We start from the raw sequence: 18,761 nt of genomic DNA on the forward strand, positions 1-18,761 counted from the left end.
TTTCGAGCTCAGCCCCGTTTCTGGGAGCTACCTTTTAATGATCCTTTTAGAACACTGAAGCACAAGTGGTACATCGGTTCGATGACAATGATGAACCTGGGGCTCTGAATACCTCTCTGATGAGTGCGTGGGTCCTCATGTTCCATTGTATATGTAGGTCAACTACTTCCTTCTTGATGCTGTGTTCGGCCATGGTTCACCCATTCCTGCCAACTTTGTCAAATAGTGGCAGTGCTCCTATTAAAATGTCAAGTAATTTGCCAATTACTCCAACTGGCTTCGTTGAGTCTACACGCCCCCCCCCCCCCCACCCCCCCCCCCCACACACACACACACATTCTTTCATCTACATATATTGTTCACGCACTTGTCTGCAAGGCACAGTTACTGTCCAGCTGAGTACAAGTAGTGAATTACGGTATATTGATAATTTTTACTTATGGACCGTCTGACAGCAACTGAATAAAACACAATTTTAGTGCCATACGCGTTTTGCCTTTAGTTTCTGCAAGCCATCATCAGTGGCCTGGAATTTGTACATATGTTAGCTATTTTATTTACATTTTTGTCACTGTGCCTATAGGTTTATAAACAGTTCTGGTGGTTGGTATTTCCTATTAAGTAGTAATGTTTTGAACTGTACTTACAGGTTGTGTGGACAATTTCTTACATGTGCATGTAAGAATGGTAAAATAACATATCTCTGACAAATATTAAAGACCCTGACACAAATAGGACACTGGACCATTCATGAAGGTTGAACACAGAAAGACTATAATGCAATCACAATAAAAGTACTGACCAGCAATGTAGTAGAAGTACCTAAAGAAAGAGACTTTACTGCATAGAGCAGACATAATAGAAAGTGTGGACTACAAAATCCATAAACTGGTTGAACCAATACAGACAGTACGAGGACAGAAATACCATACCCAAACAACAACCAAAACAACATTCAAAAATCCCATGGTCACTTGAACTCACAGCCGTAAACAAACAAAACAAACTAGAAAATGCTCCCAATAAGCAAACACTACAGACAGGAAAGATTGAATAGATCAATAGAAATGAAAAACAGATAAAGAACACCCATTTTTCAGACAAAGACAACAGTGGGACAACTTTACATAAACATAATTACCGAATTCAAAGGAATTAACTTACAAAAGCTCTGCAACTGCTGCTAACTTATGCAGGGTACCAACGTGTGGTCCTGCAGTAGTCATTATGCAGTCGACAGTTTATTGCTGTTAGTGTCACTTTGTTTCACATTACAATAAATGGCAGCATAATGCAAAGAAAGCTTGCATCCAGAATTGATTTTGGAAGTCTGATTAGATTTTGAATTATTATTCCCCCCCCCCCCTCTCTCTCTCTCTCTCTCTCTCTCTCTCTCACACACACACACACACACACACACACACACACACACACACACACACACACAGCGGATGAACAACCACCTGAGCCAACCACCTGAGCCAATAATACCCCTCTGGCTTCCTCGAAAATGTAATACTACACTGCACCATGCACACACAGGACAGACAATAAAGGATGACAAAATATACAACTACCCTGGAATCCAGACTAATGAGCAGACTTGCACAGAACAGTGGACACTATTACAAGAATATACACAAGAGAGGCATATAAACCTATACCCAGATCAAACAATCATAATACAAATGACAGTAGTGATGATAGAGAAATTTAAAAATAATACAGGGATACAGAAACAAAAAATGAAGCGCACACACACACACACACACACACACACACACACACATACCAAGAAAAGGTAACACATAACACAGACACAAAACTACACAGAATAATATTAGACACTGAAATATATGAACACAGCTACACATGAACTTACAAATAAAGAAAATTCTGGACGGAAAAGCATAAGTAAGATCCCATTCTGAGATCTGCCTTCCTCAAAGTACTGACAGTAATAACTACACTGAAGAATCACCACGAAAGGTCAGTGCTAGCACAATGAGTTGTTCACGTGCCATTCATTGGACTGTTGCCTGTAAACATGTGCCACGTCAGAGTTCTTGGAAGAGAGCTGTGGCGGTGACGTGGCTCTGTAGTTGTTGCCGCACAGTGATTTGCAAAGATGGGGAAAAAATGAAGTAGTAAATAAATATAAATGAGCCTCAAGCAGTGATTAAGTACATCATAAAAACAGGTATGAAAGCAAAGGACATTCGTGTCAATTTCCAGAATAGACTGGGGGACTCTGCTCCTTCATATTCAACTGTCGCCAAGTGGACAAATGAATTTAAATTCGACCAGGAAAGCTTAGATGATGATCCGTGCAATGGTCGGCCAAGATGTGTCACTACTCCAGAAATCATTGCAAAAGTGCACAAAACGGTCAGAGGATCGCCGATTGAAAGTGCATGAAATTGCTCACACTTGCCAGATGTCATCTGAAAGGGTATATCTCATTTTAACTGAAGAATTAGAAACAAAAAAATTATCTGCACAATGAGTGCTGTGACTCTTGATGCTGGATCAAAAATGCCTGAGAATAGACAAACCGGAACAATGTTTTGCCCGTTTTAGGAGAAACTAACAAGATTTTTTGTGCAGGTTTGTGACCACAGATGAAATTGGGTGCACTACTATACCCCAGAGAAAAAACAGTCAAACCAGTGGAAACGGGCTGATTCTCCGCCACCAAAGAAAGCAAAGACAATTCCTTCGGCAGGAAAGGTCAAGGCATTAGTGTTCTGGGATGTGAAGGGGATTCTGTTTGTAGATTATCTCCCCATAAGGCAAACAATTACTAGAGAATACTCTACTGACCTTCAGCACAAATTCCAACAAAAGATACGTGAAAAAAAAAAAGCCAGGTTTAGCAAGGAAGAAAGTTATCTTCCATCAAGACAATGCGTGCCAACACACACGTGCCATTGGCATGACAAAATTACATGAATCGTTGCCACACCCGGCTTATTTCTCTGATACGGCTCTGTCAGACTTCCATCTCTTCCCCAAACTGAAAATTTTTCTTGATGGATGAGTAGGCCTCGAGGAAACTCATTTTTGAGATGCGATCAAGGCACTGGAACATCGCTGGATCAAATGCATTACTCTATAAGGAGACTACATCGAAAAATAAAGTTTCAGCCATGTACCGTAAGTACTTTTTTTCTATTCCATTCCAAGAACTTTTTAAACCACCCTTGTATAATAAGTGTCTTCGAAGTATATTTCATAATAGTCTGTAAAGAGTGACTAGCTACTGATGCCTAAGAGTCACTTAAAAAGTTTGATTAATTTAGGAAACTAACCCATCATATAAAGTCAGTTTATATACAGACGGGTTCAGAAAAAATGCAGACACTCTTTGATAATTAATTTCTTTGGAGAAAAATGACATTTTGCATGGTAGCATAGTCCATTGTTTTCTCAACAGATCTTTGTGTGCGTTTTCCAGCACATAACAGTGCAGTGCAGTAATGAATGAAGTATTATTGTCGTTTGAGCAGTGCATGGCAATATTGAAGTGGTACTGGAAATATAGAAGGACGATAGAGGTACAATTTCAATGGTGTAATGTGTATGGAAATGAGCCACCAACACATGTCAATTTATCATATCTAGCATAAACTTTAAGCCAATGGTTTTGTTCAGCATTGCATAAGGAAAGGTCTGGCAGACCAAAAACTTCAAGTCTAGCTCCCAGCACTGCAGTGCTGCAACATTTTACCAAGTCACTTCAAAAATCTGAAGTTGGATGCACGTGAAAGCGGGTAAGCTAATCAAGTGTACAATGAATTCTGAAGGCTGCAAAGTGGAAAGTGTACATTTCAAGATCTCTGCATGCTATGTATGATGTCAACCCAGATCAAAGGATAGAGGGAAATACGGAAGCGTCCGATCCAACCCGTCGGCTTTGACCCATGACGTCACAAATATGGCGGAAACGACCATAAACGACAATTCCAATATGGCGGATATAAAAACGTTGCATACATATCACAAAGACGAAAACACATAGAAAAACAACACACACAAAGGTTTCACAAGAACAATCTGCTAACATTGATAGCAAACAAAGATAATAATAAACAAGTGGTACTCAAGGCCAGGCAGGGGGGGGGCTGCGGCCCCCCTGATCCCCCCCCGCCAAATAAAAACTCCCAACCTAACCTCGTATTCAGGGCTACGCTACAGATCAAAGTGTAGGTCAATCAAAAGATAAAAAAAAGAAACAAATAAAAAAAAAGAAAAAAACAATATTGATTCATTAGACATAATGAGTAGCGACAAAACATATAGACCATAAAGATTGAACAATCTAATGGCAAACTGATAAAAGCCTCATAGACGATGTTAAAACAAAAAGTACAGTAAAAAGGTAAACTATATACTACAGGCCCTAAAACTCCTACTAAGGTAACGTCAACGAGGCAACATCTACAAACACGCCACACTCACAAACCAAACTCCGCGCCGTAATGACGTCACACACCACAACACCCTTACGTCACGGGTCAAAGCCGACGCGTGAGATCGGATGTTTCTGTTGACCCGGATAGAGTTCTCATGAGTGGTTTGACGAGGCACACTTCAAACTGAATGGTACTGTAAACCACCACAACTGCGTGTACTGAGCTCCTGAAAATCCTTACATTCACGTGTATGTTAATCTGATAGGTGTTAATGTGTGATGTGGTCTGTCACTGTGCAGTTTGATTGGCCCATTTTTCTTAGAAGGTACCATTACTGGTGAGGTGTATCTTCATATGCTGTAAACATTGATAATACCTGCCATCCATATATAATACCTGCCATCTGAGAGGTGTTTGGAAATAGATGATTTTACCTACAACAACATGGTGCTCCACCTCACTATCACAGATATGTCTGAGCCTACTCTACATGTGCAAGAATTTCAATTTCATGACATTTTCCACCATTAATATTGATTATCAAAGTGTTTTTACATTTTTCTGGACCGCTCTGTACGAAACTTGTAATGCCAAATTGAAAGAAAAGGACTTGATGCAATTCTGGGGCTTTCCCTTCTGATCACTGACTGGTCTTCAACCATTTTATCTACATCTACCTATCCCTCTTTTCTCCTATTCTAAATTATGAACATTTTCACTTAACACATTCTGTAACTGATTTAGTTTCTATTTTGTGTTTTTTCCTTTTCAACACATTAATATTACTTTGATTTTGCTGAAAACAAAATTGGCTTCTGGACACTTCGCAACACACAATACTAAAGCACAAAAGTGCTCTCTGCTACACTGCACTAGTTCCCCACATCAATTGCAACATGGGGTAGCTGACATAATTTGAGTGTTAACTATAGCAACATGCTGTAAAGTATGACAAAGTGAAAGGTGGCTGCCCCCCCCCCCCCCCCTTGTGCTGCATAATCAAAGACCACCTCCCCCCCCCCACCCTACAACAATATTTCTCTCGCCCCGTATCTCCTCTAGTATCAACCCTGTGCCAAATAGTCAATTTTGATGAGATAACAAAATGCCTCATTTAACCGTTATAGTTGTAAAAAGCTGGGAATGTGATATGTACAAATAGGGATAGAGCATACTTTGCAGTGGCACCAGTGTGCTCTCTGACTTTGTTCCATGACACACATTGCAACAGTTACCCTCTTAATTGGCAACAATGGGGCAAGCACCACATTGGGCTAATGTTTCTGCTTCTGACTTTTCATAGAAAAATTCATATGCTCCGAAAAAACTGCTGTTAGTTCTTAATGTTACACCTCGTGTCTTTGCTATATGTCACCCTAAATCAAGTTCCTTTACATAAGTTAAACAGGAAAATGCACACTAAATGTTCCATGCACATCCTGAAATGCACACTACAGTCAGACAATGTTGGCTGGAGTGTACATGGTACTTCTTGCCACTGTGCATTGCCCACCATCTGCCCTTTCACATCACATTATAGTGATTACCAGACTTCTCATCTATGTTAATTGACATCAATATCATATAACCAATAACATATGACACATCGAGTTAATTATGTGCAATTATAAACAGAAAAACTGATAATGTGTGTGTGTCAATTTATTATTAGCCAACAACTAATTACAGAATATATCACTCGTTTTCATACGCTTCTTACAATTGGGAACTATTTTATCTTCACTGTCTGGAATGAGGATAGATGACACTAGAAACCAGTTAGAGTAATTTCCACAAAGGATTGTCAATGAAATGCAATAAGGTAGTACAAAAAGGAACGTTTAAAGCTGAAGACTGTGGTAAGAGAAGTCACGAGGCATCCTGCAACCAATGTCAAATGGCTGATAATCTTGCCTTGACCAATTCTATTTCACTCATGCTACAGATATTTCTGAAAATCAGTTGACATATTCCACACCATTATAAAAATATTAATAAATGAATACAAATAAAAAAAGTAACATCATGAGATTTGTATATTCCCACTTCTTCAAACACCATGTAGTAATTTAACTGAACTGCAGTTGCAAAAATTTCGGTCTAAGGCACAACGATGATTCTCCGAAACAAAAAGGAATTTCGTGCCGTCATATTTTCAACAAACCAATCTCACCATAACTCCATACTCAATAAGGTAACATTTATGTAGATCTTACTCTCCATTTCCTTTCCTTTTCTTCTCGTTTCATTTGCTCTTCAATTTCTTCTGGGTTTGTGAAATGTCGGTTTCTGCCCTTATGGTTGGTGTATTTTCCTGTAGATACAAAAGACAATATTAACACTACGGTTAGTCAAGATAATTTAACCATGTGATACGAAGTTCACACGCTACGGGAAAGTGGCCACGCGAGTGAGGTGTAGGCGGGTTTAATGTATGTTTTAAGAGTATTCAATGCTGGAATTGAAAAAACTGTCATAATTTATTTAATATTGTTTTTATTGCTATACAGCATTAAATTCCACGAAAGGTGGCTCAATATATACACAATGATGATTTACCTCTAGGCATCTTCGCGGGTGGTTAATCACACACAGTTACAGAAATCGATATAAAAAAAAAATTGGAAATTATCACCGTCTAAGACCCTCGTAATTCGTTTCGAGTTGGTTACTATTCAATCTAAAACTTAACCTATGATACAGTAGACTGCAACACTCTTTCGTTTTCAAATCAAAGATAAATATCTCTCAAACACACTACAGCAAAGATACTACTAAAGATCATAAACCCCTATTATCTTCAACAACAAAATTCACATTGTTTCTACGATTTGTTTTCTGAGTAGCTAGTTGCTCCTGAAAATTGATATAATATTAATACACTGGACTGCGGTGATGGTCAATATGCAACCAGTGAAAAAATTAGGCGAGTCCGCTTGTTCACATTTTTTTGTCATGCCAGTAGAGTATTTCCACATGCTAATTTGGTGGCACGAGTTTTGACACACAAGTTTGGAAATCACTGACATCAAAAGAAAACTTGAGCAAAGTTAGTATGCTAACGATGTAAACAACGTAACAACTTTGTAAAAACGTAAACAATCTCGTGGTTCACAGTGTTTTGATTTCGATAAGAGGGAAAAGCATAGCCTAAGTGGTTAACAAGAATAAAGTTTGCAGTCCAATGCGCTTTTCCGTAATGTGTACATCGATTTCTGTATTTTTACAACATATTGCTATATGTTACGACAATAAGAACAGTCAACGGGACTACGCATGTTTAAACTATTAGAGTGATTACGGTGATACATTCAGCACTACTCACAATGACCGTCTACGAAAAAATGTACCCATCAAGCCATAAAACAGTTTTCGTACTAGATCACACACCCTACTTCGGCATTTCTTGTGAATGTCAGATAGAATTTGATTTCAGCAAATCTCGCGGTCCAGGTTTTATTCCATTAGCCCCAATTTCAAAATCATTGTGGACGTGCAGTGTTGAAGCTGCCGTGGAATACTGTAGAATTGCATGGGACCTTTTCCCGCAAGGAAAACTGGTAACTTGATTAACTGAGATAATGAGTTAAAGACAACCTGGAGGTCAGTATCGATTTCATTTATTTCTTCCAGATCCGCTTCGTCGTAAGTGACACAAGTGCCCATACCCTGAACACATGGAGCCAACAGCAACAGAATTTGACTCATGTAAGTTTCGACTTGGGTACAATTTTTAAAAGTTAGTGTTCTTCCTGAAATTCTGATGATTTGCAAACACTTTTTATGCTAATTATATATTATATATGTATATATTGCTATCCCAGTTATCTGGGATTAATGGTGACATTACAGAATTAAAAATCTGTACACCAGTGCTTCATTATTACACACACACACACACATTCAATATTGACGTCAGCAATGCAGGTTACTATTGCTAGAGGGATGTGCAACTGATAGTTGGGATAGTGTCCCTTTTTAACAGTTGCAAATGGAGTTAAAAACGGTGTCTTGGATCGAAAGATGCAATTTTCTCAGTTTTCTAGACAGCTCAATGCTGCTCAATACTTGAAATGTATGAGTTTGCTTTTTGACAAATTCTAATTTTTCTACCTTTTGTAGACAGAATAAAGTACTAAGTGTTACCAGTTTTATAGACAACAAGTTGACTGCCACGTGATTTAAAATTCCCTGTGTGGTTTATGCCTATTCTGGACCAGTCAGTTTATCAGTCATTTGCTTAATTTGGCACATAAATTTGAAATGTTATTTTAATACAGTGAAAGAGCATACCAATCACATAGCTTTACTTGTTAAAGCATCAGTTCTGGGCTGGGGAGATGTGATGGCCATTCATTGAGTCTATCTAGTGGGTTAATGAGGAGGGTTGGTATGCTGGTCAGCCTGGATGCCATTTTTGGTAGTTTCCCACATCCCATAAGGTGAATACTGGGCTGGTTCCCAAGTCCCTTGTCAGTTACCTGATTCGCAAACATTTAGAAAACTTTTGCTCATTTTCACATGACTAACATTATACGCAGACAGTTGGGATACACATATTCGGTCCTTGGGGTGGGGTAACTGGTTGATGACAGGTAGGTCATCTGGGCACCTCTTAAATTAACCGTGCCGAATTCATTCATGACCCTACACTGATGTTACACATTACAATAATAGAAATTTTTCTATGGAATAGGAGTAGTTTTTGAGGAGAAACTTTCTCAATTTATATTCCAATTTTACTTTTCTGTCTGTCAGACATTTTATGTCACTGGATAAGTGACCAAAAATTTTCGTTGCAGCATTGTACATCACTTTTTGTGCTAAAGACAGCCTTAATGTGGAATAATGAATGTCATTTTTCCTTCTTGTGTTGTAATTATGTACATCATTGTTTCTTTTGAACTGTAGTGGATTATTTATAGAAAAATTTCTTAAGGAAACAGTTATACTGTGAAGCAGAAGTCAGAATGCCCAACTCCTTAAAAAAATGTCTACAAGTTAATCATGGGTGAGCACCACAAATTATTAAAAGACTGGTGTGGCAGTTGAAGGTAGCAAAATGAAAGCTGATGTTTTAAATTTCGCATTCAAGAAATCGTTCACACAGGAGAATTGTACAAACATACTGTCATTTGACCACCGGACAGACTCCTGTATGGACAAAATAGTAATAAGCATACCTGACTTAGAGAAACAACTGAAAGATTGAAAGAAAATAAATCACCAGGTCCAGATGGAACTCCAGTTCCTTTTTACATAGAGTACTGTACGGCAGCAGCCCCTTACCTAACTAGCATTTATTGTGAATCTCCTGCCTGGCACAAAGTCCCGAGTGACTGGGAGAAATCGTAGGTGACACCAATAAATAAGACATGTGAAAGAACGGACCTGAAAAATTGCAGACCAATATTCCTAACTTCTGTTTGCTGCAGAATCCTCGAACATATTCTCAGTTTGAATAAAATAAACGGGTCAACAGAAGCGTCTGATCCCACGCGTCGGCTTTGACCCGTGACATAAGGATGTTGACGTGTGTGACGACGTGGAGTTTGGTTTATGAGTGTGGCGTGTTTGTAGATGTCGTCGTGTTGTGGTTTGTTGTGCTCTCTGGTGGTATGTCCAGGGTTTTCGTTTGTGTGATGTAATGGGGTCAGTTTGCTTTTGCTCATTATCCAGAATTGTTCGAGTGTCGGCTGTGTTTGTAGTGGAATCCATTTCAGTGAGTTAACGATTTTGTGTGAAGGTTAATTTAGTGTTGTTCGCTGTACGTCGTGTGGTATTTTTAGTAAAATTAATCGGTTGTTGTTTTTGTTCAGGAATGGATATGACGGATAAAATTAACAGTGAGCAGGTCAAGGGAAGTGTTCGATCCCAATGTGTGGCTGTGTATGTTGGTATTGGTATCGGGAGATGTTTTTGAGCTATATAGGCCAAGAAGTGTTTGATTCTAATTTATGGGATCGGGAGCTGCTGTTGAGCTATATAGGTCAAGGGAAGTGTCTCCGATTCCAGATGATATTGTGTTTAATGGTATTAGGGGAGTTTTGTGATGTCGTTTTTTTTTTGTGGGGGGAGGATGGGTGTCTAAATTTGTTTATGTTTAGTTTGCCCCACCCAAAAAACGCCACATTTCCCACGCTTGTCCCGTTAGTGTCACAAGGCTTTTTGTGGAAAGTGTGTGTGTGTGTTTTTCGATGTATTTTCGTCCTCGTAATGTGTACGTAACGACTTTATATGCGCCATATTGGAATCGTGGTTTATGGTCGTTTCTGCCATATTTGTGACGTCATGGGTCAAAGCAGATGGGTGGGATCGGACACATCCGTATTTCCAAATACTGAGAAGCTTATGTGCATGAAACAGCACGGTTTTAGAAAGCTTCGCTCCTGTGAAACTCAGTTTGTCCTTTTCTCCCATGATATACTGAGAACTGTGGATGAAGGGCAACAGACAGATTCCATATTTCTAGATTTCCGGGTAGCATTTGACACGGTGCCCCATTGTAGGCTGTTAATGAAGGCATGAGCATGTGGAATAAGTTCACAGATATGTCAGTGGCTCGAAGACTTCTTAAATAATAGAACCTAGTGTGTTGTCCTAGACGGCGAGTGTTCATAACAGACAAGAGTATCATCAGGAGTGCCCTCGGAAGGTGTGACAGGACTGCTGCTGTTCTCTATATGCATAAATTATTTGCCTGACAGGGTGGACAGAAATCTGCAGTTGTTTGCTGATGGCGCTATGGTGTACAGTAAGGTGTCAAAGTTGAGAGACTGTAGGAAAATACAAGATGACTGAGACAAAATGTCCAGTTGGTGTGATGAATGACAGTTAATCTTAAATTTGGAAAAATGTTAAGTTTATGCGGATGAGTAGGAAGACCAAACTTGTACTTTTCAGGTACAGTGTTACTAGTGTCCTGCTTGACACAGTCAAGTCATTTAAATATCTCTGCATAACATTATTGCAAAGTGGTATGAGGTGGAACAAGCATGTGAGAACTGTGGTAGGAAAGGTGAGTGGTTGACTTCAGTTTATTGGGAGAATTTTAGGAAAGAGTGGTTTATCTGTGAAGTAGACGACATACAGGATGCTGGTGTGACCTATTCTTGAGCACTGAGTGCTTGGGATCTGTACTGGATTTGATTGAAGGATGATATTTAAGCAATTGTGGTGGGCTGCTAGATTTGTTACTGGTAGGTTTGAAAAACACATAAGGTGCTTCAGGAATTCAAAGGGGAGTCCCTGTAGGGAAGGTGATGTTCTTTTTGAGAAACACTGTTGCGAAATTTTAGAGAACTGGCATTTGGACCTGACTGCCAAACAGCTCTACTGTCATCAAAATATATTGTGCATAAGGACCATGAAGAAACTGGGGCTCACATGGACGCTTGTAGACAGTTGTTTTTCTCTTGCTTCATTTGTGAGTAGAACAGGAACGGAAATGACCATAGTGGTACTGGGTACCACCGCCATGCATTGTAAGTTGGCTTGCCGAGTATCTGTGTAGATGTAGATGAAGGAGACAGCAGTGTTCCCAGAACTGCAGGGGATTGTTGCTATCAGTGAGCGAAACCATTTTTTTTTATTATTAAAATGTAAGCATAACATTAGTGAATAGTTTATTGCTTTAGTACAACAAGCAAGAAATTGCAATTCAGAAAATATTAGCTTTTGAAAATCATACATAAAAAAATTTGAGAAATATGTTATGCAATTAAGATAAGAACTATAATAGCAAAAAAAAAATCTCAAAGATTTGATTATGTGTTAACATTTCACCATACACAATTGAAATGGACGCTCACAATTATTGGTATTCCATTAACCACTAAGACTGTAAACACAAGGCTGCAAATTATGGCTGTCTGAGAGAGTGTAAATGAGAGGAAATACCAAACGAAGTCAGTCCCCCCCCCCCCCCCCTTTCTCCCACCTCTTAATGAAGTGAAGTGCTTTTCCTTTATGTCGTCCCGTACGCAGTTTCATGTGGTTTACTAATTCTGCCTGTGGGTTCACCAACATAAGCAACTGAAAATTAACTTTTGTTAAACAGAGCTTGTAATTTCTAGAATTTCTTGCTGTTTTTTGAGGATCTTAGTTTACATGCAACTTCAGTCTTGGAAAATTAGCTGTGGAATTTTGAATTTTATACATGTAAGTATATAAATGCTTTTAAGCATTCTTTGTGTGTGTGTGGGGGGGGGGGGGGGCTTTTTATGACTCCACATATTCACCCACTCCCCTCCTGTCTCTGCAAATGTGTCAAATATGCTGCAACAACATTTATTATAATCAATCTATAACTGTCTTTTTCTTAACAGTTTTAAAGCTGGTTCATATTATGCAGCTACTTATAGATGTTATTCCTTTGCTATAACAGACAAAAAGATGATCTTCTGTTTGAGAAATAATAAATAACGATAGACCCTTAAGAACATGTCAAAGAAAGAAGAGATACTGTTGTTTGGTTTTGTTACTAATGCACAATTATACCAGTATTGTCTTTTTATGCTCAGTTACCCTGTAAGTTTTTTTTCTGTGTCCACTCATTATTTGCACAGAAAATTACGTTATTTAAGCCATACATTTTCTTGTGTTATCTCTTTTTTTTTCAGATTCTTAATGGCACAGCAGCTGTAGGTGTGCCTGCCAGGGCACACCAGTCTTCTGAATATTCAGTTATTCATGGTCTGCGTGCTGCAATTGAAGCCTTATGTGAATGCTCCGACATACAGCATGAAAAACGAACATCCCTTACAGAAAATGCTGCGAAGGTTAGTTATATGTAAAGTTGCCATTTTTTTTTTTCACAAGAAAAAAGTATTTTTAAATTGAGTGTGTGCCAATCTGAAACACACAAATATTTATATTGTAGTAAAGAATGTTCTATGCGTTTCACTCCCTTGTTTGTCAGTATCCAAACACCACTATTTATCATATAAGAGAGGCACTGAGCAGTGGTTTGGTGTGGCCAGTTGATATGCAGCACTGTTACTTGTGTGGGCACATGTAGCTTCATGTTCTGAAGAAGCAGACGTGTGTGCAACCTGACCTACTACATTTAATTTCATGTTTGTATGTTTAATCACTGGCCAGACTCTGAGTAGTTGTCATTAATTATTATTTTGTTACTCTTCAGTTTCTTCTGGTGAAGATGATGAGTAATTAGTCCATGAGTGTACGACCATCAGCTAAAATATTTTGTCAATAAATATTATGCCTGTTGGACACCAACACCCCCTTTGAACTGATTAAGACAGTGATAACCTACAAGAATGTATTTTCAGGTGCTGCAGGTGCTGTGTTATGTGTTTGGTTGAATTCAAAGGCAAGAACATAAATACAATAAAACAAAACATGTTATAGGTTAGATGGTACTTTCTAATGGTAAATATGGCTGTTGCTAGCAGGGTATGTAACACAAACACCTTGAACAGCACAGGCACTTATGTATCCTGTTGCAGAATACTGATCTCCTTTTAGAAGTAGAAGTAGTGACGTCAACAAAATAAATATACATCAAATCAAACACTATGCGGATTATGACAGGAACTCTTAAATCCACACCAGAAGTTGTCCTCCAAATCTGTGATGACAACAAACAATAACACATGAATGGATGAAACTCCAGAGACTTATGAGGGCATGAAACATTGAAGAACTTACCACACACCCTACTAGATGGTAGGGAACCATTCTAGGTAAATAATGGCCAACTCATCCCAGAAAGCTACATCTACATGTACATACATACTCTGCAAGCCACCATACTGTGCGTGGCGGAGGCTACCCTGTGCCACTAATGGTCATTTCCTGCCCTGTTCCACTCGCAAATAGCAAGGGAAAAATGACTGTCTATGTGCCTCTGTATGAGCCCTAATTTCTCATATATTATTTTCATGGTTCTTGTGCACAATGTAAGTTGGCAGCAGTAGAATTGTTTGGCAGTCAGCTTCAGATGCAAGTTCTCTAAATTTTCTCAATGATATTTCTTGAAAAGAAGATCGCCTTCCCTCCAGGGATTCTCATTTAAGTTCCCGAAGCATTTCTGTGTTATGTGAATATATTGGTAACAAATCTGGCAGCCCTCCTCTGATATGCTTTCATGTCTTCCTTCAATCCAACTTGGTACAGTTCCCAGACACTCAAGAAATACTCAAGAATAGCTCGCATTAGTGTCCTTTTGTGCAGTCTAAGACAAGAGTAGAGAAGGATGTCCTTCTATGAGCATGAGAAGACAGATAAAATAGATTTGACCACCTAACACTAAGGAGTGAACCAACCAAGAAAAATATGGGAGCTCCCTTAACCATGTCAGAACTAGCCAGTGGGGAATGACCAAAAATGATCAGTGCGACTGCAGAACATTGGAGCAAATACTGAACCACGTTTTGCAGCACTGCCCAAAAGGAAAATTTATGGGTACATGGAAAGACTTTGCAGACACAACACCTGCAGTAATCAACTGTCTGTACTCTTTGGATATCTTACTATGATGAGAAATGGAGATCTCAATTTCCTTTAGCTACTACCAGTTCTCTAGCTAAAGAAAGTTGATAAATCCATTTCCTGGCATAGTTGGATAACCAAAGACTACAACCAGTTGATTTCTGTTGAATTTTCTTTTTGGGCAGTCGTGTAAATCATGGTTCAGTATTTCTTCCAATGTTCCGCAGTTGCGTTGGTCATCGTTGCTCATTCCCCATTAATGTAATATTGCTCTGGTCAAGGTGTAACAAGATACATAAATAAATATAGAAAAAACCTTGTTACCAGTGTGTGTTTTAATTGAAAGCAAAACAGGTAGTGTGATCAGACTAATAAGTAGCAAATTGAAAGTTAGCACTTTTGTCTGCTGGCCCCTTTATTTCAATAAGTATACAGGCTGTTATCATAGTCTTGTTTTTCCAATGTGATACTTACTGCAGTTGAGAAAAATCATTTGGAGGTGCTGAAAAATTTTCTTGATTGGAAGATGTGACTATAGACCATATGGAAAATAAATATGACATTTCTGTGGATATTTCATTTAGATTGACATTTATTGTTCAATAGCTTCTGGATAAGAGTGTACCTAGTGATAAATAAATAATCATGGCAAGGGAAAGTCCTTGGTGAGATAGAACAGAATAGTTCATAACCAGAGGGTCCCTCCATAGTGTGCAGTCACTCCAAAGAAACAGAGACTACTGCATAATAAGTGTAAAACAAAGCATAGGACTATAGACATGAGATGCTGAATGAAACACATTTGGCCGTCAAGAGGGCAATGCGTGAAGCCTTCAGTGACTACCATAGCAGATTGTTATTAGTTGATCTTTCACAAAGCCCAAAGAAATTCTGGTCATATGTAAAAGATGTTACTGGCATGAATGTTAGTGTCCAGTCTCTAGCGAATGAGACAGGAATTGAAATTGAGGGTAGCAAAGCAAAAGCTGAAATGCTTAACTATGTTTTCAGATGTTCCTTTACAAAGCAAAACCCAGGAAAGTTGTCCCAATTTGGCCCTCATACCACCAAAACAATGAGAGAAATAGGTATTAGCATCAGTGGTGTTGAGAAACAACTGAAATTGTTAAAATTGAACTAAGCTCCAGGGTCTGATGGGATCCCTACCAGATTCTGTATTGAATTTATGACTGCGTTAACCCCTCTTCTGACTATATGGATCATAGAGCTCTTGAACCGAAAACAGTGCCCAATAGTTGGAAGATAGCACAGATAACACCTGTCTAGAAGGAGGATGGTAGAAGTGAGCCACAAAACTGCCGTCCAATGTCTTTGATGTCGATTTGTTGTAGAATCTCAGAATATATTCTGAGCTCACACATAATAATGTATCTTCTTTTCTGAAAACATCAACATGTGAAAAACAACTCACTCTTTTCTCACATGACATATTGAAAGGTTTTGATCAAGATAGTCAGGTAGATGCCATATTTCTTGATTTCAGAAATGCATTTGACCCAATACTGCATCTATGCTAATTGTCAAAAGAATGATCGTATGGGATATAAAGCGAAATTTGTGATGGGATTGAGAGTTTTCTCTCAGGGAGGATGCACAGCATGTTATCTTAGATGGAGAGTCATCATCAGATGTAGAAGTAACTTCAGGTGTGCCCCATGTAAGCATGTTGGGACCCTTGCTGTTCATGTTGTATATTAATGACCTTGTGGGTGTTATTAATAGTAACCTCACACTTTTTGCAGAGGACATAGTTATCGATAGTGAAGATCAGATCTTGATAAGATTTCAAAGTGGTGCAAAGATTGGCAACTTGCTTTAAATGTTCAGAAATGTAAAATCGTGCTCCTCTCAAAACAAAAAAGCATAATGTCCTATGACTATAATATCAGTTGGTGACAGTTGGAATTGGCCATCTCCTGCAAGTGCGTGAGTGTAATACTTTCTAAGAATATGAAATGAAATGATCACATAGGCTTAGTCATGGGTAAAGCAGGTAGTTGCCTTTGGTTTGTTCATAGAATACTGTGAAAATGAAATCAGTGTATAAAGTCCTTACAAATCACTTCTGTAACCAGTTCTTGAATATTTCTCAAGTGTTTGGTGGCCATACCAAATAGGACTTACAGGGGATGCTAAATACATGCAGAGAAGGGCAGCATGAATTGTCATAGGTTTGTTTGACCCATGGGAGAATGCCGCAGAGATGCTGAAGAAACTGAACTGGCAGACTCTTGAAGACAGACATAGATATGTGCTTATTGATCTTTTTGGTTAGTGGTCTCCTTTAATCCAAAAATATATGGTCACAGCCTGTACAAAGGACAACACAATCTTTCTTAAAGCAGGTAGATTTTATTCAGGATTCCAATGACCATATCATTCCCCACTCTTTTGGGTACAAAACCTTTTCTTTTTCAGCATATTCTCTGTTTAATGTGAAAGCTGCATAAAAAATCCTCACAGTCAAACTAATAATGTGCAAGCAATTCTGCACAGATGGTCCTTCATTGCTCTTTATGGTCTTCTGTCAGACAGCGAGGAACCCAGCTGACACACCATGGCAGATGAGCATGGTAATACTATAAACAACAATGTCCAGTTGAGCAGTGAGAATTTTTGTTGTGATCCATTGATCATGTTGAATGAGAGTGTCTGCATGTTCCAGCATTGCAAGGGGTCCCAGCTCTATGTGGTGGGCCAGTGTGTAGGAGAGTGGGCAGATTTTTGCCACCTTGTTGCGATGACTCACCATGCTTTTGTTCACTGCCAGGTCTTTGTAGACATTCTGCAGGCACCAACAAATATTTGTGAGCTCTGGTTTTCTGCCAAAAGAAGATCAATGACAGCTCTCTGCTTTGAATGCACCTCCATTCCAGTCAGCATTTTGAAGACTACATACAGTGCCCCCTTGTTGGAACTTCATGAAACTACAGCAGCTGAAGCAGGAATATTCCCTGATGCTCAACAAATTATGCAGTTTTTCAACTGAACAGAAAAAAATTGTGTTACATTACTTACTGAACACTCATTGTATTTTGTGCGTAATAGCTTTTAATGTGTTGCTTACATCCGTGATTTTTATGATGCCAATGGTCAAAGCAAATGCAGCAGCTTCAGAACTTTACAATTCTCTAGAAGTCACTGTTAATGCTTTATGGGCTCATGCACATGATGTGGAAAGAGGTTCTTGAGGAACATATCAAAATACTCTTTGATTCCACTCCGAATTTTCAAAGATAGAGATGATGTGCACTTCAGTAATTTTAATTGTTTGTGTATTTTCATGAACCTAATCTGTAGTGTAAAGATTATTGAAGTCACAAGTATCTTCTTGATGTTGCATCATTCACAAATGTTAGTATAGTTAACTTTAGCTCTATCAAAACAAAATCTGTATTCTGCCACATGTAAAGTTCTTGATTTTTTGAACTGACTGTACTACAGATATCTTAAGTTGTACTCTACTACAAATAATTTTTTTGTTTAGTTATCGTACTATATTTCCAAAATAATTTTCATTGAGAAGCAGTTGTTTTACGTATGCCTATGAAAAAAAAGGGGGAAAAAAACAACAACAGAGGGCAAGAGGCGTGACTGTAATTTTGACCCATTTACTGACATCCAATATTGGAAACCTGTAATTTTCAGTGTCCAGTCTTCATTTTGTGTTCCATATGTTTAGCCAGTGGGGTCCTGGTTGCATACTGGTATCTTCCTTAAGATTATCTTATACTGGAGGTGAGGCTATGATCATGTTGAGCTCCTATACAAAGAGAAAACCTTCTTTAATAAAATTATGTGTAGTGTAAATTTTTATGGGAGATTGTGTTAATTAGCAGGAGGCTGATGATTCATGGTGTAGACTTGCAA

At 38.6% G+C, this 18,761-nt stretch overlaps 2 protein-coding genes across 3 annotated transcripts in view; one reads left to right on the top strand and one right to left on the bottom strand.

Annotated features, from left to right (window-relative positions):
• Positions 1-7,159, bottom strand: part of LOC126162363 (28 kDa heat- and acid-stable phosphoprotein-like) — a 51,794-nt gene extending 44,635 nt beyond the window's left edge. The window contains exons 1-2 of the mRNA XM_049918817.1: positions 6,975-7,159; positions 6,632-6,729 (exon numbers count right to left, since the gene is read on the bottom strand). Coding sequence (XP_049774774.1) covers positions 6,632-6,729; positions 6,975-6,984 — 108 coding nt within the window. The 5' untranslated portion in view covers positions 6,985-7,159. The remainder of the gene's footprint in view (positions 1-6,631; positions 6,730-6,974) is intronic.
• Positions 7,160-7,470: 311 nt separating this feature from the next.
• LOC126162362 (integrator complex subunit 13) overlaps positions 7,471-18,761 on the top strand; it is a 302,316-nt gene continuing 291,025 nt past the window's right edge. For both annotated transcript variants that reach the window (XM_049918816.1, XM_049918815.1), the window contains exons 1-3: positions 7,471-7,975; positions 8,049-8,123; positions 13,037-13,195. In XM_049918816.1, coding sequence (XP_049774773.1) covers positions 7,742-7,975; positions 8,049-8,123; positions 13,037-13,195 — 468 coding nt within the window. In that variant the 5' untranslated portion in view covers positions 7,471-7,741. The remainder of the gene's footprint in view (positions 7,976-8,048; positions 8,124-13,036; positions 13,196-18,761) is intronic.

Source organism: Schistocerca cancellata, chromosome 2, assembly GCF_023864275.1.
Source record: "Schistocerca cancellata isolate TAMUIC-IGC-003103 chromosome 2, iqSchCanc2.1, whole genome shotgun sequence".
Lineage (NCBI taxonomy): Eukaryota > Metazoa > Arthropoda > Insecta > Orthoptera > Acrididae > Schistocerca > Schistocerca cancellata.